This window comes from Diabrotica virgifera, chromosome 5 (genome assembly GCF_917563875.1).
Source record: "Diabrotica virgifera virgifera chromosome 5, PGI_DIABVI_V3a".
NCBI classification, from domain to species: domain Eukaryota; kingdom Metazoa; phylum Arthropoda; class Insecta; order Coleoptera; family Chrysomelidae; genus Diabrotica; species Diabrotica virgifera.
Window position 1 is genome coordinate 251022052 of NC_065447.1, and position 22821 is coordinate 251044872.

Sequence of the window (22821 nt, forward strand, 5' to 3'; positions counted from 1 at the left end):
TTTTGTTGTATTTTAATATTTTAATTCCACAAAAATCAAACCAATTTTATTATTGTTTGTGAAATATTGTTTAAACAATTGTATATGTTTAAAAATAATAAACATTTATTCTCAAGTTAAAATATATGAACAAAGAAAGTTTTTGCTAAAAAAAGTGTTATTTCAAAGGATAGAGTATATGTTTTTATTTTGCAATAAACAAATTTATTTATTTATATCGAAATGTAATAAAAATTAAAATGTATCAATAATTATCAAAGGTCATTGGAATGCCCAATCAGAGCAAACTATCCGGTGTCCTGCGGGCAACACCAATAATTAATGTTTATTTAAAAAAATTCCTGACGCCGTGGTGGTTAATCGATTTTAGTTTTGCAAATTGAAAATGAAAGGTACAGTACACTTCTATAAGCAAAAAAAATTTCAACTTGCTATCTGCTTTATTTTCAGTCCTGTACCAGTTTGAAAAAATGAATTTTTTTGCGAAAGCTGGATTGCAAAATTTATTTTGCAAAATCTATTAAACCAATCTTAATGAAATTTACAGTATTGTTTAACTGTATCATATAGTTTTTCTGGGTGAAATTTGAAGGTCCTAAGTTTAGCATAAATGGTTGAAAAACGTAAAATGCGAATACTTGTTTTTGTATAGTTTTTTCCCAATTATTGCTATTTTGCAACAAGGATGACTATTATTTAAATTTTCAACCAACTCCATATTATAGGAAATATAATTATGCAACTTTTATGTCAATACAACTTTTCTCGGAAATGAATACTCTTAAAGTTATAATCAAAAAACGAAGAAAAAAATCGAATTTTTCCTTCATTTTTTGACATTTTGATTATTTAAACAATGTTCCGGACCTTTTTGAGAGGGAGGATAACTCAAATATTATTAATTGAGTTATTTTCAAGCAATTTCTGCAAAAAAATTTGAGTCACCTCTCAACGTCCAAATGTACTAATATTTTTACAGATGCGCCCTGGTCTATAACGGGTATTCTAATAAGCGGGTTCGACTGTATGTATAGCTAATATTTTTATGTTTTATTTTTTAAATTATGTTTTATTAAAGAGTAGTGACCACTTGCAAAGAATCGCTTTTTAAGCAATTAAGTATAACTGTAAAAGAGTTTTTGGTAATTATTTTTGGAATCGATTAAAACAGCGGTTCTCAAACAAACAAAACGAACAACTTAAATTTTATAAAATATCAAACATAAGTATATACGGTAGTAACAGTTGTAGTCTCCTTATTTTCGCTCTTAATAGATTGATAGGCATTTTTCATCACAAAACTACATGTTGTCTCGTTGTCTACCAATCACTCTTTAACATTTTTTTTCTTCACGTTTTATTCGTATTGTCATTGAACTGTAACAACAAATTTACGACATCGACTAGCGTATAACATACAATTTTCGCAATATAACATTAACATTTTTGGGTTTTTAGTTTGATTCATTAGTAGTTAAAATATTACAGCTGTAATGTAAATATTTTTGTCAATGGGTATGCTTAGAAAAGTCAATAATTCAAATTAATAATTCCTACTACTGATTCTACCCCACTCTTTTAGAAATAGAGACATTCTTGAACAAATTAAACGAAAAATAACTCTCTCTGGTTTTGACTCAAGAGAACACATGCAAAAACAACAGATGTGCAAATGATTCCTCCTCTCGAAGTGAACATATAGGCGAAGGCACTCTCTAGTTTTGATTCTAGCAGAGAACACACGGCTTGTCTACTCTCTTATTGATAACGCCTGGCTTAATAAAAACAATACCGTGATAAGTACCGCGAAGTTCTTTGATTCCGTCTCTCATAACAAACAAACCCTTTTTCTCATTGTAAACTAGTTTAAAATGCAAACAGTGACGTGTATACATGCATCCATCATCATCATCATCATTTGGCTCTACAACTCTATGTGAGTCTTGGGAGCGTTTACTATTTCCCTTCATTGTTGTCGGTCCTGAGCAGCCATTTCCCATTGCTGTACTCCCATTTTGCGGAGATCACTATAGAGACTGCGTCCTTCCATCTTTTTCTTGGGCGACCAACTGACCTTTTGCCATCGGGCCTTTCCCAGAATGTGGGGTTCAGAAATCTTTCGTCACTCGATCTTAGCACGTGGCCCGTCCATCTTATTCAGTTTGCTTTAATGTAGCGTACTGTGTTTTCATCTCCATATACTGTCTGGAGTTCATCATTGTGTCTTCCTCTCCATTCTCCTGTTGTCTCTTCTCTGCAAGGCCCATAGATATTCCGCAGTACCTTTTCTTTAAGTACCAGTAATTTTGTCGTTTCCCGCTGGTTCAGAGTCCATGTTTCGCTTCCATACTTTATTGTCATACATACTCTTATTTTTGCTGGTATTGAGAGAATTTTTTATTTAAATACGGTCATTAATGAGTAATATCCCCTGTTTCCTACAACGATCCTGGCTGCCATGTCCTTTTCATATTTATTTTCAGATGTTATGACCGCTCCCAGGTACTTGAAGTCTTTGACGACTTCAAAGTTGTATTCATTAATTGTTACGTTTTGTCTAACCCTTGGTCTTGGGTTCTTCGTAACCACCATGTACTTGGTCTTGTCCTCGTTGACCTTAAGACCAACTTCCTTGGCTCCGTTCTCGAATAGGTCTCTGGTGGATTGTGCAATTGTGTCCACGTCATCCGCAAAGGCCAATAGTATTTTTGATCTTTGGACGGCAAATCCGTTTGTCAGTTGTTGCTGAGCTTTCCTTACTGCATGTTCCAGTGCGAAGTTAAACAGCAGGGGTAAGAGGATCTCCTTGTCTAAGCCCGGTGTCAATGAGGAATTCCTCCGAATTATACGTGTATCGCTAATGATATACAGGGTAGCGAGAAAGTATGGAAACACGGTAATTTCTCGGAAACCGCTTGAACGATTGTTATAAATTTTGGTGGGTAAGGGTATTCTAATACGGCCGATTTTATAGTGATAATTACACTGTTGACAAATCTTCCGTTTTTCTGGAAATCTAATGCACTTTCTTATTTTAAATGGAACACCCTGTATATTTTTTGCGTTTTAAAGTCCTTAAGAAATACTGATTGTTTTTCATGTTATGTTCCCTATACCTAAATGCCATAATTTTGGAGTTATTGCTACATTTATTAAAAAAAATGTTTAACAAATTATAGGTACAAATTTATTTTTTTGGACCGGGTAGATATTATTTTAGGTTCTTTGGGTCATTGGGAACAAAAAAGGTCTTATGCAATTTTCCTCAAAAATTAATCGTTTCCGAGTTAAAAACAATTTAAAACTGACAAAAATCGAAAAATGACGATTTTCTGGGTTAAATAACATAAGTAAAAAATATTATTTTTGAAACTATGAAGTGCCTAAATTCAAGTTAAAACCTTATTTTATCAAATGCCGATAAGTGATTTGGCCTTATTTCATTCTAAAACATTATTTTTTAGTTGTTAATGCAGCCCGATAGCCCGTCCTCTCATATGAGCTTCATTAACAATTAAAAAAAAACAATGTTTTAGAATAAAATATGCTAAAAACTGTTATAGGGATCTGATAGAAAAAGGTTTGAGCTTGAATTTAGGTACTTCGTAATTTTAAAAATGATTTTTTTACTTGTGTTTTTGAACGTTGAAAATCGTCATTTTTCGATTTTTTTCAGTTTTAAATTGTTTATAACTCGGAAACGATTAACTTTTGAGAAAAATTGCATAAGGCCTTTTTTGTCCCCAATGACCCAAAGAACCTAAAATAATATCTACCCGGTTCAAAAAAATAAATTTGTATAATTTGTTAAAAATTTTTTTTTAATAAATGTAGCAATAACTCCGAAATTATGGCATTTAGGTATAGGAAACATAACATGAAAAATAATCAGTATTACTTAAGGACTTCAAAACGCAAAAAATATACAGGGTATTCTATTTGAAATAAGAAAGTTCATTAGATTTCCAGAAAAACGGAAGATTTGACAACAGTGTAATTACCACTATAATATCGGCCGCATTAGGACACCACAACCCACCAAAATTTATAAAAATCGTTCGACCGGTTTCCGAGAATTTACCGTGTTTCCATACTTTCTCGCTACCCTGTATAGACAAGATATCCTGGTTTTATCCGCGAGTGAAACCTGCCTACGTGACGACTATCGATGCGCGAGTGAAATAACAATAAGCCTTTTTATAAACTTGATTTATGTATTGTCTGTATAACATAATTACCTCTCCTATGAGTTGATCAAACGAATTCTGATAATCTGAAACAAATAAAATAGTTTTTTCGATGGAGAAAGGCGAAAAAGAAATTGGAAAGTGGTGTAGACGATTCAGCTACACTGATAGCAATGCCATATGTTACCAATTTCCTAATGTCGCCCTCTGTATGATTTAAAATGGTTTTGTCTTCCAGTTCAGTTTAACCAACTGGTTTAAATTGTCCAGTACCAACTGTTCTGCGCTGATACTTGTATCGCCGTACGTAGTGGGGCCAATCGCGCAACACTCCATGTTTCATCTATACCAGTTTACTTGCCGTATGGTTATGTTGTAATAAATATGTATATGTATCTATTATACATATACTATGCTAAGGTACAGACTTGGACAATGAAAACTTTTTAAGAGTAGATTAAAAAAATAATTAGAAATATTACTTTAAACAGAAACGTAAATTCAGGATTACCTAGTCCGTGTATGTTTACTAGTCTTCTAATAGATAGAACTTCTTACTAAGAATACTCATTGACAGCAACTATACACATACGAAATATCCTAAATCTTATGGAAGATACCAGTGAGACTATAATATGCACTTTTCATTAAGTATTCTCGCATTAATAAAAATATTTTTCCAAATAGATTTTTATATCACCAATATAAACGATAGGCCCAATAACCTCAACCTTTTACATTTAGGTCTGGGAGAAAAACAAAAGGAATCTTATAGCTCTATAATATGTTTTACATAATAGTGTATATTACATGTACTAAAATTTAAAGTCTGTTAATAAAATGTTGTATTTTGTGTGCCACTGTCAATAAAAGAATGTGTCTTTCTAGGGATGTGTTTTAGTTCCATTAATTTGTGCATATTGTTCCTCTCGAAATTTTCTTTCAATTTATTGATTTTCTTCCCTTTTAATTGTTAAGGTAACCACTAAACTGTTACACCTTCTTGATCCTGAAACACCTTTACCTTGACTTGTGTTTGTAGCAGTTACCACATCTTAATTCTAATAATTTTTAAAGCCTGTTGATAAGCTTGCCATTTTGTGTACCATTATTAATACACATTTGTCTTCCTAAAGATGTGTTTGGGTTTCAGTAATTTATAAAGAACTTCAACAGTTCTCGTTTCCTCTCGAAATCTGCTTCTCAATTTATTGATTTTCTTCCACCTTAGTTGTTAGAGTAACCCATTCTTCTTCTTTTTTGACCATTCCTTTCATTCAGACCTCTCTCCTTCATTGTCTTACATTCATAGTTTTCAGGTTGTCTTCCACGGCATCCAACCACCTCATTCTAGGCCCTCCTCTCGTCTTTTCGCCATTGTAATATTTTGACCTACTTATATGTACCTGACTTTTAACAAATCTTACAATATCGTGCCCTTTATACAATTCATTAATTTCGTCGGTTCTCCTGATTCTCCACGTGCCGTCTTGCACTGTACCGTAGGTATATGTCTCTCAATATCTTTCTGTCGAATGCGCTTCATCTTTTTTTGTCATTACCCAAGTATCACAACCATAGGTTACTACGGGTCTAATTAATGTTCTGTAGATGGTTATTTTTGTTCTTTTGTCTAATAATTTCGATGTCATCAATTTTTTATTAGCATAGTATTAAAAATGACATACAAAATACGATATGTGTTTATTAATATGTATATTCAATTTAAATACTGTTGGTATGTTATGGATTATTCCAAACAGGATCTAAGGCAAGTACTTATAGTTACGCAATATTGTAACAAAAAACAATAGTACTAATACAAAATTGCGTAAACAAAAACAAATCGAAACAAATATTGTACCATATTTTATTATTCTAACCATTTTTGCATAACGTTCCAAAATGATATTCAATGAATCATAATGCAAAAAAATAAACGAAATAAATGCAAAAACTACATTTGGCGTAACTGACTAAAGTTTTTAATTGAAATAAACTTACGTGCATAGAAATCGGCCCAGTTAAAAATTTGGTCATTTTTGATGTCTCATATTTCCTAAACCTGTTGGCCAATTTAAGTGATTTTTTTAATTTTCATTGTATACCGGGTGTACCAATCAAACTGTGTTTCTTTCTCAGAGTTCGCATCACCCTGTGGAATATTCAAGCATTTATAAAACACTGAAATTAAAACCGATCTATAGCCTCAGGTTTTCTTAACATTCTGTTTTTGATTCATTCGTGTATGTTGGATAATAAAAAAGTTAGGTACTTTAACAACTAGACATGTTCTTCATCAATACACGGTATTTCTAAATAAGTGCGACAGACTTTAAGGGGCAATTCTGCATGAAAAAATAATGACCGTTTGCTTTTTCATGGTATGTAAGCAAATGCTTCGTTTCCGAGATATGGGATGTTGAATTTTTTCTTACAAACTGACGATTTATTTTATTGCTTTAAAACCGGTTGAGATATGCCAATGAAATTTGGTGGGTTTTAAGACGTAGTTATTGCGGATTTTTTGACATAAAATTAAGAATTTTATATTCACCATTAGCGTGCATACGGGTAATATGATCTGTCATATTACACGCATGTGCGCTAATGGTGAATATTATAGTAGATTATACCACGAGTCAATAATGATGGCTATTATTCCCGAGGAATATTTACGAACCGAGCCGCGTTAGCGGCGAGGGAGTAACATTCCGAGGGAATGAGAGCCATTATTGCGAGTAGTATACTCTACTTTATCTATGACAAATTAATTAATTTAAGATTTTTAATGAACAACTTTATTTGTTAAAAACATTAAAATTAGTAATAGTACAATTAATAAACTGAATTGGTTGAGAATCATCATTAACTTTAGTAGAGTTTTTAATACAAATATTTGGGATCTCGATTGCTGTAGAACAAGAAGATGGTACATTACTGTTTATCTCTTTAGCGATAGTATCTGCTGTAGTTGCCTTGTTTCTCATAGACTGATCAATGTATTATAACTAAAGGTTGCGTAGGTACGTTTTATTATAAATGGATTTCGATGTTTCAGGTATTAAGGTAGATGCTGTTGCTGTAGCTAGTTCTACAATTTCTGGTGGTGTACAATTAAAAGATTCTTCATTTTCGTCCATCTCAACACAAACTGTCAAATATACTATTCGTTTGACAGTGACACTTTTTGAGGTTGATTATTTTGTTTCCGTGGTGAATTTTGTGATTGTTGTGCCAGAGGGATTAATAGCTATTAATCCCGCATTATTAATCCCTAAGGGATTATTATATGGCATTATATTGCAAACACCACAAGTATAATACATATATTATGTATCAGTCGTAGATAAAATTCTTAATTGTATGTCAAAAAATGTACAATAACTACGTCATAAAATCCACCAAATTTCATTGGCATATCTCAACTGGTTTTAAAGGAATAAAATGAATAGTCAGTTTGTAAGAACAATTTCAACATCCCGTATCTCGGAAACGAAACTTTTGCGGACATACGTTTATAAAGCCAACTGTCTTTTTTTCATGTAGAATTACCCCTTAGTTTGTCGCACTTATCTAGAAACACCGTGTATTGATGAAAAACATGTCTTGTTGTTAAAGTACCTAACTTTTTTATTATCCAACATAAACGAATCAATAAAAAACAGAATGTTAAGAAAACCTGAGGCTATAGTTGGGTTTTAATTTCAGTATTTTATAAGTGCTAGAATATTCCACAGGGTGATGCGAACTTTGAGAAAAAAACACAGTTTGATTGGTACACCTGGTATACAATGAAAATTTACCTGTTTAGCAACAATTTATTACAGTAGTATTGATAAAGAATCAGGCTATAAGATGTTCAAAAAATCACTTAAATCGGCCAACAGGTTTAGGAAATATGAGACATAAAAAATGACCAAATTTTTAAGTGGGCCGATTTCTATGCACGTAATTTTATGTATACTTAATTTTTTATAAAACTAATAAATTACACATAAAATTCTGCTTTAATCCAAATTGAAGCTGATATTGCAGGGCTAATATTGAGTTTTTGAAATAATAAAAAAGTAATCAGACGCATTATTTGTCTACCTTAGGCCAGGTCATGTAAAATTTACAGCAAATAGGAAGAATAAGTTCCTAGCTAAATATTGTACGGCGTATAATTTTACCTTTGTTACTATGTTTTTGATGAAACTGTTTCTCATTGAAAATTTAAAAAAAAACGACTTTTAACTCACTAAATTTAAGACATCGAAGAACCATTTACTAAATATTTTTTATGCATTTCTTATTCGAATAACTTTTTTGGGTCTTCTTTGTAGCCACAGCAATGATTATAAGTTCTTCATTTTTTTTGTGTAGACGTGACTCTGCTTATTTTTGAAGGTGCTTCCAGTAAGTGGTGGTTCACCGATCGTTTTCCTATTGGGGAACAGTCTCTCACCGTCTTATTTACTTTGTTTTCAGTCGGCTTATGTGATTGTTCTATTCTTCTCTTCTGTTTCTTATCCAGTCCTTAATATTTTTCACCTTGCATCTCCGTCATGTATTTGTACATCCTGTCCTGTACTATTTGTCCCTTACTGTCTTTGCTTTCATCTTGTCTCAGTTTCATCTCTGCTGTTTCTAGCATTCTTTTTTCCTTTCTGTGTCGTAAGAATTTTGCAATAAAAATGTTAATAGTTATTTTTAAAAATAAATTAAAATAAAAAACAAGCATGTAACTTTTAATATTACATAAAATAATTTATAAATAAAAATTCTCATTTATTTTAACCTAAACCCTGTTTGAAGTGTAGTAACGAGACGCCAAAAAAATCGTAATTAGAGTAGGAGAGGTTGAGGAATTTAGATTTAAATGACGCTTGCTGCTAACTTAATACTTTACAAATCATAAAATGTCAATTTGATTTCACAAGAGGTTTGTTCCAACCCGTCACATTACCGTTCTTGAATCGTTACGCGCATGCACAATAACGAATAATTAGGCGCAGTAAATAACACATTTTTCGTTACTGTGCATACTCGTAACCGTTCAATAACGGTTTTTGTGGCGGGTTGGAACAAACCTAGTTTTTCTAATTAGGATTTTTCTGACGGTTCTCTAAGGTGTAATGAAAAAGCATGCTAAGATATTTCTGCTCTTCTGGGCTCTGTTTGCGTTCACTTAAGTAATAACAATAGCTACATTTAATATTATGAGTTTATATAAGTGGTCTCGACTGATTTTTTGTGAACAACGTAGTCTCAGTATGATATGTTTGGATAATAAATATTTAGCCATTTTTAGCGACAACAGAGTTAAATTCTTAAAAAACAGGACAATCCAGAGAAGAAGAGTTAGTACATGGTAAGAACACTTCATCTATAAGGATCATCAAAAGCCCTAGAACAGTTGATACATACAACAAGAGTTGAATATGTATTTACAAGTTTACTATCAATAAAAACAACTAAAATATGTAAATAAATAATTATTATTTAGGAATGTTTGAAGTACTACCTAGAAAAATTGACTTAAAGCAATCAGTATTTAGTTATTTAAAATAGTAAAATTGTTAACAATTGAAATTTGTAAAATGTAAAAAAAAATAAACTAGATAATCTAAATTTGAAATATGTATTATAACATCGGAGACACTGCTAATGGAGATTTGACATTATAGTCCTCAGTTCATCATTCTTTTTGGAAGATGCTTACAAAAGTCTTAAAAATGCCTGTAGCTCCAGCGCGGTTAGGTTTTGTTATTGCAAAACTATAAAAATTTTAATTTTAATCAAAAGATTATACGTTAAAATAAAATAAATTATTTTTATCTGACCACTCTAGCGCGGTAGTTTTGTTATTCACTCTTAATTTTCAATTGAAAATAGGTACATACTTATATTTAATTAATAAATATTGCCGATCTCTTGTCCGACAAATTTACAGCCTTGTTTCATTAGTCCGACAACGTCAATATTGTAATGACGCGGAAACACGTCCAACCTGCACTCTGAAATGTTTCAGAAAGTGGCAGACTCGCTCTAACGAAGCAGTTAAGACCATTTTAAGACTTTTGTAATCATCTTACAAAAAGGACGATGTACTGTGGACTATTATCTTGTAACAAACACGACATTTGCAAAGCATGCGTACATCCACAAGTTTGTCCAACTCTAAATAGTTTTTGTCCATCTATCCGTTCAATCGAAACATATACGGCATAAAGGAAGAAAATACACACTGTTCTGCTTTGCATATCTTTCCCATTTTCACTTTATATCATCAAGGTTACAGCAAACCAAGTCGCTACTTAACTCCTTGTGAATGGAAGAACTAATAACCTATATAAAGAGCCAAACACTAGAAGAAGACTGAATCATGAGACACACCACCTTCTTCTTCTTCTTCACGTGCCATATCAGAATTATCCGACGTTGGCGATCACCGTTGCGAAGGCTTCTCGATCTTCTGCAATATGGAATAGTTATCCTGCATTTGTCTGAGTCCATTCACGAATGTTTTTTAACCAAGAAACAAGTTTTCTTCCTACACCTCTACGGCCCTCTATTTTGCATTTAAAGATCAGTTGTAATATTTTATATCGACTTCCCCTCACTATATGTTCCAGGTAAGACATTTTTCGATGTTTAAACAGTCTTTAGCAGGTCTCTATCTTTGTTGACCCTCTTTAGTACTTCTTCATTAGTTTTCCTTGCTGTCCAAAGTATCTTCAGAATCCGCCTATGAATCCACATTTCCAATGTTTCAATTCTGTTCATGATCGATACTTTTAGCGTCCACACTTCTGCACTATACAAAAGTACGGACCAAACATAGCACTTAACCATTCTTTGTCTTAGTTCTTATAGTCTAAGAGCTAGTGAACCCTCCGACTAACGGTCGTCCTGTAAGGCTAGAAATTTTTCTAGTGATAATTCATAGCACACCAAGGCTAAAAACCATGACCTGGCAGGCCTCAGTGGTGCACGTGTATCTACCAGGTGAATCGAAAAGTGCAAATTTAGGATGTAAAATAAACTTTCTCCTGTAAGGTTTAAATTTAAGTATGTGTTTGAGTAAGTCATTCAGAAGAAATGTGTACAATGACAGGCGATTCTGAAGAGCATAAGACCTTGCCAGGCGAGGGGAAAAATTAGGGGTTTTTCCTAAAATTATTCTTTTTGCATCGAACAATTTTTTTTAGGTTTTTTGAATCATTTCAAACAGAAAACGTTTTTAGTGATTTTTCTCTTAAGTTAATAGTTTTTGTATATGAGCGATTGAAAATTTTGAAAATTGCGAAATCGGCCATTTTTAACCCTAAATCGGACATTTATCTAAAAATTTCAATGTTGCCAAGATACGTAGATATTCTTTAAACATTAATTGATAAAATCCCGAAGAGTTTTTTGCAATAAAATATCGAAAACCCCTTTGTTTTTTTAATTGCTAATCAAGCAGGTGCGACACTGTAGTATAAGTGAGGACGTTTGAGTTTGCATAAATTCATATCTCGAGAACGGGCAAATTTCAAGAGAAATCCTCAGACGGGTCGATTTTTATTTTTAAATTAGGTAGGACTTTTTGGCATATATATAATACTAGTGACGTCATCCATCTGAGCGTGATGACGTAATCGATGATTTTTTTTAAATGAGAATAGGGGTTGTGTGATAGCTCATTTGAAAGTTTATTGAATTTTTATATTTACTAATATAAACATTAACATAATTATTTATACAGGGTGTACAAAAATTTTTTTTTATTAAATTAACTTTGATTAAATTTGACAAATAGAAGAAAATTGTTTTTGTACACCCTGTATAAATAATTATGTTAATGTTTATACTATTGAATAGAAAATTAAATAACCTTTCAAATGAGCTATCATACAACCCCTACTCTTATTTAAAAAAATCATCGATTACGTCATCACGCCCAGATGGATGACGTCACTAGTATTATATATATGCCAAAAAGTCCTAATTCAAAAATAAAAATCGACCTGTCTGAGGATTTCTCTTGAAATTTGCTTATTCTCGAGATAATGAATTTATGCAAACTCAAACGTCCTCACTTATACTACAGTGTCGCACACGCTTGATTAGCAATTAAAAAATCAAAGGGGTTTTCGATATTTTATTGCAAAAAACTCTTCGGGATTTCATCAATCAATATTTAAAGAATATCTACGTACCTTGGCAACATTGAAATTTTTAGATAAATGTCCGATTTAGGGTTAAAAATGGCCGATTTCTCAATTTTCAAAATTTTCAATCGCTCATATAACAAAAACTAATAACTTAAGAGAAAAATCACTAAAGACGTTTTCTGTTTGAAATGATTCAAAAAACCTAAAAAAAATTGTTCGATGCAAAAAGAATCATTTTAGGAAAAACCCCTAATCTTTCCCCTCGCCTGGCAAGGTCTTATGCTCTTCAGAATCGCCTGTCATTGTACACATTTCTTCTGAATGACTTACTCAAACACATACTTAAATTTAAACCGTACAGGGGAAAGTTTATTTTACCCCCTAAATTTGCACTTTTCGATTCACCTGGTAGATACACGTGCACCGCTGAGGCCTGCCAGGTCATGGTTTTTATCCTTGGTGTGCTATGAATTATCACTAAAAAAATTTTTAGCCTTACAGGACGACCGTTAGTCGGAGGGTTCACTAGCTCTTAGACTATAACTGAGATGATTATTGTAAACTTCATTATCATAAAAGTAGTTTTAGTCATTGCTATTCTACGTTTTATTTTTATTTCTATTTCTAGGAAACACACCACCTAGGAACTCCATTTATACTAAAAACATTCCACGAAGGTATGAACTGATTAAAAAACGGAAAAGATGCAGGTGTGAATGACAGTCAACAAAAATACAGAATCTATGCCAAGGAGCAAAAAATGGATCTTAGGATCCAAAAAGGACTCGGAAAATCCCAGTAGCTACATACCGATTTCCCTATTGTGTCACTTTTTCCAATTGGGTATACGAGAGACTCAACCTGGCCAGAAAAGAAAAAAATGTGGAAAAGCACCTCATACCACAAAAAGGAGGATTCAGACCCGGCAAATCTTGCACCGGTCAAGTCTTCCCATTAATTAGGGATGTTCGATACGTATCGATACTTTGAGGTATCGATACTTTATATTTCGATACTCGATATTTTGTATCGATACATTAGTTGGTATCGATACTGTGTATCGATACACTGAATCATAATATCGTATCGAAAATTCAACTCCTTATTTTATGCAATACGTTTTGCAACACCGGTTTGGAGAATTCTTTGTCCTTTATTTTCCTTCCAAAGTTTGTCCTTTATTTTCTTTGAATATTATAGGTGGGTGGGCCAGGTGGTCTGCATTTTATTACAGGACAAAAATAAGGGACGGACACCATACTGCGCATGCGTACATGTCAGAATAAAGATGTCGATATTTTGTATCGATACTTGCAATATCGATACTTTTGATTACGATATCATAGGGTATCGATACAGAACCTAACAATACGTATCGATACTTTGGTGAATATCGAACATCCCTACCATTAATAGAACATATTGAAGAGGGCTTCAAAGAAAAACATAACAGGGGCTGCTTTCGTCGATCTGACAGCAGCCTATCACACAGTAGAAGAGAAACTCGTAACTGACTTAAAAACAATGTCTGCGTACTACCTGCATAATTCCAGGAGACCTATTCTTTCTAAGTGCCATTGTGACGAGACCTCAAACTGCACTTAGCATACACTTCCACGCATCTTTTGTTGTCTATAGTTATCAGTTAATCGTTTAAAGGTTTGGAAGAACAATGTGTAACAGTATCAGAAAATCTTTAACAGTATCTCCGCGTTTTCCGTTAATTAGTACAAATCCTGAATGATTTAAAATCTTAGAATCCAAGTTCCATAACTCAAGAAGAAAAATTAACATACCGGACGTCCCATATTCAATCACTTTTAAAATATAATAACTACATTCCTGCAAGCACAATGTACACATGATAATAAATATTAAGATTATCACCTTAAAAGACTTTTATAAAGTCAGTATTATAATATTTTCTATATTATGAGACGTCCGGTATTAGCATCTTATGCCCACAAACATCTAAATGCAAATAAATTAGTTTATTCAAACGTTTGGGATTCTTGTTGAACAAGTTTGAAACGTCTTGGACTCTTCACAGCCATAGATCCATGTCCGTCGAATGATATTCGGCCTTTGGTTTGTAAATACCTCTTGATGTATCGGGCTACTAGTATCTGAGGTCTGAGTTGCCATTCGGTAAGTACCTCCTTTGGAGTTGCCACCTGGAAAGTAATAAATATTAGGTAGGATCCAAAAAGTGCTATCGAATGGCCAGCAAGATTCCCGGATTTGACACCTCGAGATTATTTTTTTAACACTAAAATAATAGTGAAGCTGCACGAGAATACCATCCCCATACGAATTGGCAGAGGAGTGCAGCAGAGCGATACTATGTCACCTAAGCTGTTTATCACCGTTCTGGAATACGCCTTTAAAATGCTTGATTGGAGGGAGAAAGGTTTAAATATAGATGGACAAAATCTAACAAACTTGCGTTTCGCAGACGATGTAGTTCTACTGGCAGACAATTTAAAGGATATTAGAATAATGTTGCTAGACATTCAAGATGTGTGCTCTCAGGTTGGGGGTTGGGTTAAAAATTAAAATAATCTAAGACAAAGCTAATGACAAATCTGGTCCCCAGTGAAAACATTGTCATTAACGACTGCGAAATGGAGTTTGCGGAAAAGTACACATATCTTGGTCATGAAATACGAATCACGAGAGACAATCAAACATGCGAATTGAAACGAAGAATTATCCTCTCCTGGGCCGCATATGGTAGACTTGGTCTTTAACCAATGCGGGTGGATAACTGGAGAAGAGCAAATCAGGGACAGAGATACTTGGAGACGGATGCTAGGGGAGGCCATGGCCCGACTTGGGCTGCAGTGCCATAGGAGAGAGAGAGAGAAATAAAAAAAGAGCTTACCTGATCTCCTTTTAATCTATCCAGAAGAGTGACGCAAACAATTGCGGCGCTGATTCCAGCGTGGTGAGTAAGAGCAGCAAATGTAGTAGCTTCCATTTCAATGTTTTTGATTCCGTTGCTTACTAACCGTTCCAAGTATTCCATTTTTTCAGCTTCGGTATATTCACAGAATGCTCCATCTAATCTTCCTTGGCCTAAAAATTATTATACCAATTAACGAATTATTTAATAGGGTAGTAACTTCTTTTATCTAAAATTTATAGAAAAATATTGCAGGTTCAAAGATGATTGACCATCTTAATTTTAAATATACAAAATAAGTGGGACAGAAATCTAAATCTCACTGCAATAGGTTATTGGTCAAGGAGAAAAGAAAAATTTGTTTTAATATTTTCACAGAAAACGTTTTGTGCAGTCTTTCTACATTTCTCCAGTTCTAAAGATTGTTAAGTAGCATGAAGATGTAAAACAATATCAAAGTACAGGATATTTTGCAAGACGATCTACTATTCAAACCCTGAATTTCCTTCTTCATGTGTTTCATTTACAGTGGAACCCCGTTAACTCGGATTAATCGGGACCGCGGCCAATCCGGGTTATCGAAAATCCGGGTTAGCCGGAGAAAATGGTAAAAATTAATAAAATATGGTATGCTTACAGATAAACTCCGTTATAATTGTCACACAGACACTGGTAAACCACGTTCGCGTTCTGCACAAAACCACACATACAAAGCCTCATCGAGAGTCTTATTTTTAGCTTTATTAGCTTTGCACCGATTGTCCAAACTGTCTTTTGTTATTATTTTGAAACAAAATTCTTCGATATTACTTCTAATTTTCTTCCAATCCGATACTGTAGATGTACCGACACCGTATGATGCTGCAAGATTCGCCTTTATCAATTCTACTTAATGCTTCTTCTAGTTTCTTTTCCATTGTCACTACAACATTTTTACGTTTTGTTGCTCTTATGTAGACAAAAAAACACGCAAACACAAAATCTGAATAGATTTACGAACGATTACAGAACGGAAGCCAACAATATGACTTTACTATACACAATACCGTCTCTGATGTTATGTTATTTAATAACAGTGATGACTATTAAAAAAATAATTTTATTGGTCTTTAGTCTTTTCTAAACAATGCTAAGACAGTTTCAAATAAATAAAGGATACTACAGGTGCCCAGTGGCGTGCTGGCCATATAAATGAATCGGTGCAATCACCGAGAGGCCGGTCAAATAGGTTCACAAAAATTTTTAGATGTAACTAAAAAAAACATTTTTTTTTTAATTTCTAATCGAATGTTAATTTTGCTAATAATATCTATTAATAAACATTTCAAAAACAAGGTAGGTAATTAAATAAGACTATACATAAATATATTGCTACAGATAATATTTATTTTCATAATAAATATTTATTATATTTATATTCACTTTCATTTATTATATTCATGTTTATGGTTATATTATATTATTCATACTTATGGTTTTCCAATTGTCTTCAAACATGTATGTACCCATGTACCTACTTACTCTGCAGAATAAAAAATGTAAAAACGTCTTGCATATTTTTGACCGAATTATTGGAAGTATCAAAACACGATTTGATCAAGACAAATCGTTTTATGATGATATAATTACTCTACATCCTAGAAATGTTAATACAATAAAAAATGGTATACCTTTAACGGCATTTAAATCATTTACTCAAAAATTCATAAATTGTTATCCTTCCATATCTGCGATTGCAATTTTAGAGAAGAACTCGTGGATTTTGCTGATAAATCTATAATGCGAAAAAATAGGATTTTGGAAAATACTGAAATTATAGAAGATCGAGTTAATGATGAATATGTTCAGTCTATAGACATTATAAAGGATGATAAAATCTAAGTGATAATGAACATGAAGTAGCAAATGATAATGTTGTTGATATCGTGAAAACTTCACTTCCGTGTGGTACTAAAAAGTGTAAAGATTGTATAGCTTACTGTTACGCTGTTTTACATAAGTACAACTTATATCAGTGTGCTTATCCAAATTTAAATAGTATATAAGCATTTATTAACTCTTTCAGTGACACAAGTATCTTGCGAACCTTTTCAACGTTGAAATGCATAAAAAATCGGTTAAGAAGTAATTTAACACAAGATCAGTTGGAAACATTTATGCTAACGGCTATAGAAAAAGAAACTTTGAATGAACTTAAAAATGATGAAATAATAATCTACGAATTTGCTCAAAAATTTACTTTAATGCGAAAATTATTGATCGAGAGTTAAGTAATTATTTTTTAAAATAATTGCAAATGAATGTTTATATTATTGTGTTGAATTAACATTTTAAATATTATTAAATCAAGGTATTTGCACTGTACTTGTATTTGTACTCTCTTGTATAATTGATTTACAAAAATCCAACTTAATACATAACTGAAAAATTCTCAAAATTTTATTTTACTTTTATCTTAATTTTACATCAAATTAATATTATATTTATACAGGAAATTATGGTTTCTGCCTTACTACATACAATATTGTCATACATGTCATTTACTATTTGTAAGATTGCTTATTCTTAAATAAAAAAATATAGCAAATTAAAAAATCATTGAATTCAAAGTTTTATTATGTTTGATTTAAAAATAATTTATATTTTTGTTTTTTTGATTTTATGAATAACGAATAAAATATCCTGATAATAGAAGGTAAAATGAGGAGGGGAGGCCGCTTTTCTATAAAATCACCGGGCCGCTTGAAAAGTTCCAGCACGCCACTGTAGGTGCCTGTTGTTTTCGATAACACGACAATAAATGTGGTGTGCCATGAGTCATTTTTACTATGGTATATGTAGTTCAAATTACACAAATACCCATTATCTCTCAAACATTATATTACATACATTTTTATTGTTGAAATATTTGTCTGATAAAATCGGTCCGGGTTATCGGGGGCCGACTTATCGGGGTTCCACTGTATTTGAATACTCACATAATTAAACTATCATCAAAATATTCTTCTTGTATCTGCAATAAAATTAGAGTGTCCTCTCTTTTGTTTTTAATATCCATCTGGATATAACTACAGATGATACCAGTAGTAAAATACTTCTACATGAGGACAATACAAGGAATATACGCATCTGCTATGATCAATACACATCACTGTGGGGTAAGTCCAATTCAGGTGGTATATGGGTATCCAAAACATGTTGTATTAGCATGCAGGCCACACGTTGCTAATACTGAATGCCTCTTCTATACTGCTTCTTGGTGGGGCTTTCTAGAGTAAAGTCGGTGAGTTTTTGCATTCTCTCTACTTCGTGAATAGGCAGACTCCTCTTTCCATGATCTTTTTCTATTATCCTACAAGGGAATCAACACTTCGCATATGAAACGATGAAATATGGCTTATGAGAGTTTTTTTGATTACTTTAGCAATCCTCCTCAAAGTGTTCTGCAGCTGCGCATCTACCTTTTCAACACGTCAGCCAGATTGGAGCACAATATTTGGCAACCCAGAAAACAATTGCTAAAGAGTGGAGACCGTTGTTCCCCACGTTGTATCTCAGAGCTATTCAATAAAAGTGTTTCTTATCTTTAACTTTTCAGCAGACTTTGCTAGGCACTCTTTAAAAGATACTGATGAAATTTTAGAAATCGAAATAAAGAGGCTGACTAAACGTTTTGCTTTAGACTGTTCTACATACATCCAAGCTACAGAAAGCTCTTTTGGAATATTAATTTTGCTATATACTTCACTTTTGACCAGTTTACTTACCTTCATAGAAATCATCAGCACACATGGTGGTACCCGTCACGGTGTCATAAGGATCTTCAGAATTTGCTAAGGCTTTGAGTTCCCGAACTAGTTTTTTGTCCAATTTTGCAGGTCTTTTAGTAATTTTTCCAAGAATTGGCTAAAAACAATTCATGCAAATAAAAATATTAATACAGAATATGATTTAACTACTCAACAACACATAATTTATATAAATTGAAGATTCCCCATTGAAAAAACTTCAATATGAGTGACAATCACATAATTAAAGAATGTTTTCCTTGTATATAATAACTTACCACTTGATAATATTTATTCATCATTCCATCAGCTGCATCGTCAGAAATGACTACGGTACCTCCTTCAAGACCAATGCCTCCACACGTTCCAATCCTAAAGAAAATTGGATCCCTACATTTCGCGTGGTACATTAGTTTTATCACTTCGTGAAGAAGGATACCAATGGATGGGGCACCCATGCCGTGCTAAAATATTGAAATATTTGTAAGTGGACATACAAAGCATAATATGAAGAAATTATGATGTACGTAAAATAACAGAAATATGAGAAAACTTGGTCAATTAGGAAAACAGAAATGAAGAGGAAGAAAGATAAAGCTGTGGTACTTACACTAATAGATAATACAGGCCCCACTTTGTACATACTGTAGCGATAAGAATACTGACTTATATCCATTAACTGAGTTCCAGTTGGTAATTTATGGCCAATCTCTTTCATGATATATTCGGCAAAATTTTCCATTCTCTTTGGTGTTCCTCCCATACACACGAACTAAAAATATAGTAAAACACGTTTAGATATAATAATAATTCATAATTTTATATAGTATTGTTCAAGCAATCTATATAGTGTAATAGGTAAGATTTGTAGCTTTCTTTGGGTTGTTCTTCTTTAATATTAGGCCGGCAGCTGGTGTTTTCTGGTAATTAAATATGTAGTTAAAAATATTTATTTATACTTAGGTAAATACCGTTAAAGCAAGACATAATATTGTATGTGTTAAAATTAATTTTATCAATTTTTTAATAACATTTAACCTCACAGGGACCTCCCTCTTACCGCATGCTTGCATTAATAACTGATGTAGAATAGCTTTTATAATTAATCTTGATATTGTTAGAATTACTGATACTAAAAGAACTTTATAAAAACACAGTTAGATCTAAAATTACTTTAGGTATACAGTTCAAAACTTTTAAAATTCAGCACAAAATGCAAGCATGTCCCCGCTCTTTTTTTATTAAAAATACAAAATATAAAAATATTTTTTTAACCGAGTCTTTTCATTAGTACACTTATGCTTGGAAAATGAATTGCACAACACAACAATTAAAATACTGATACACTTAACTCATTTTCTCCTTCTTCCGTATTTTCTTCGTCACTATCATCGCCCAATTCAATAATAAATTTATTCCCACCAATTATGTGGAAGTGCCCAATCTTCTTATAATATTCTTCCACATTGATCACTTTGGCGATTCTTTTCTGCCAGTCTACTTTGGTAATATTGGCTACTTCTTTTTTAATTATCTCAATTACCTTTTTGTCAAATTTAGGAAATTTATTTGAACGCCTTATACTTGGTTTTAATTGTCCCCAAATTAACTCAATAGGATTGAAAACACAAAAGTAGGGGGAAGTCTCAATATAGTGTGTCCATGCTTTTCGGCAATACTCTCTAGAGCGTATAATTTTCTAAATTACTTCGTATGTAGAACTTCAATAAGTTGTTTTTTTGTGTAAAAATCTTCGAAATACAAATCATTTTTCATTAAAAAATTTTGCAAGTCAGCTTTCTTTGAAGATGTATTTGGTATTTTAGTGAGCTGTCGGGAATGATAGGAAGCGTTGTCAAGCACTATTACGCTGTTTTTCTCCAAGTTTGGGATCAGCGAGTTTTCAAACCAATCTTCAAAAATGTCAGCTTCCATATTCTTGTCCATATATCTGTCCATCCTTTCTTTACTGTATCGTGGGTATCATACCAAGTTTCATCTAAATAATAAATTCTCCTATTTTCTTGCCTATATTTAGTAATTTCTTCTAGGTGCCTATAACATCTGTTGACTATTCTTTGGCTTTCCATAATTACTTGACGTTTATTTATTTTTTTGAAGTTAAAGCCCATTTTTTTTATCCAATTTTGAAGAGTTTTCTCACAGCAGTTCATATTTCGACCGGTTGTTTCCAATTTCTTTCTTATTATTTCTATTGTAGGTATTTCATTGCTTTTGTAGCAGTCGTATATTGTGGTTTTCAATAGTTTTACAAGTGAATGATTTAAAGGTCTTGAAAATTTGTAGTCACATCATTTCTTGCGATGATAGGGTTCATTTTTAACTATTTTATATACAGTAGAAAGTGGAATTTCTGTTAAATCAGAGGTGGCTTGTGCCAATAGTGTTTCATCGAAGCCGAATTTCGTACGTAGATTTTTGTATACATTCAAACATACTTGCTTGCTGTGTTTCTGCATTTAAATGCATTCGAATCTTCTTTACGAGCTCTTTTTTTTTAGTAATTACATTCACACTAGCACTGGCAATTTCTACAATATCAGCGTTATCGTACGCGATATTTACATTATCTCACGGGCGCCACATCACTATTCACATTAATTAAATTACAATAATCAACACTTGACACTGTCCAAACGAAATACTAAACCAATATTCAAAATAATTACAGCAAACAAAACACTCGTATCACTTAACACACGTACACTCCAGTACTAATACACTGCTAGGCTACCGAACTAAAACTAATGTTTTGCACGAAACTTGTGAATAGATATGCGGGAGGTCTGGCTGTAAAAACACAGATGCTTTCAAAGGGCCGCTTCTTAAACGTTTGACCTAACATCTATATTTGAAGAATATCATATTTCACCGGCTTAAAGCTATTCTACAGTATTTTTTACTTGGACAATACAATAATCTTCAACAATACTTCATATGGTATAATAAACAAAATCAAAAGTATATTTTAAGTCTGGGGCACATCCCAGAAAAAATAATAGTACATTACAGTTCATCACCATTCCAAATAAGATTATAAGTACGTATTAAGCTAGGCAAGGAAATCTCGTCAGGAATTGAAGCGGATAAGGGTCTGAAACAGCGCTGCTATCTATCGCCGACGGCCGACGCTATTTAAAATATAGTTGGAGCAACTTTTGAAATCCTGGAACAGGAAATGTAAGAATATGGGTGTACCGCTAAATGATAACATGCTGTACACTCTATGTTTTGCGGATGATCAGATTCTCATGGTCCAGGATTATCACGATAATAAATATCATCATTCAGCTTCCTCTTTTGTCCACTGAAGGACATAAGCCTCCTCAGCTCGTCTCCAGGAAGTTCCATCTTGTGCTAATTGCATCCATCTACCACGTATTCTTTTTATGTCGTCTGTCTAGCGTGTTGATAGTCTGCCTCTGCTTGTCTTGTCCATGCAAGGTCTCCATTCTAACAATCTTTTTGCCCACCAGTCATCCTGCAGTCTCGCTATATGTCCGACGAAACTATCTATTATATCTTGTACACCCGATCTTTGCGTTATTTCAAAATTTCTCACTTGATCCGTCTAATTCCTAGAATGGATCTTTCCATTTTCCGCTATGCTATTCTAAGCTTTGACACCCTTGCTTTGATTAATGTTAGTGTTTCAACTCCGTACATAATGACTGGAAAAACACATTGATTGTATACTTTTCTTTAAAGGCTTAAAGGAATTTCACTGCTGAATATGTCTTTCGGCATATTTATATTTCTGCCATATGCTGCCCAGC

The 22821-nt window shown here is 32.9% G+C and overlaps 1 protein-coding gene across 6 annotated transcripts in view; it reads right to left on the bottom strand.

Moving 5' to 3' along the window:
• Window positions 1-8906: 8906 nt before the first annotated feature.
• Window positions 8907-22821, bottom strand: part of LOC114338064 (uridine phosphorylase 1) — a 120363-nt gene continuing 106448 nt past the window's right edge. For 5 of the 6 annotated variants that reach the window (XM_050651105.1, XM_050651101.1, XM_050651103.1 and 2 more), the window contains 5 exons: window positions 19635-19796; window positions 19303-19488; window positions 19004-19142; window positions 15216-15409; window positions 8907-14505 (listed from right to left, as the gene is read on the bottom strand). In XM_050651105.1, coding sequence (XP_050507062.1) covers window positions 14323-14505; window positions 15216-15409; window positions 19004-19142; window positions 19303-19488; window positions 19635-19796 — 864 coding nt within the window. In that variant the 3' untranslated portion in view covers window positions 8907-14322. The remainder of the gene's footprint in view (window positions 14506-15215; window positions 15410-19003; window positions 19143-19302; window positions 19489-19634; window positions 19797-22821) is intronic. The other variant, XR_007698156.1, reaches the window with a different exon arrangement.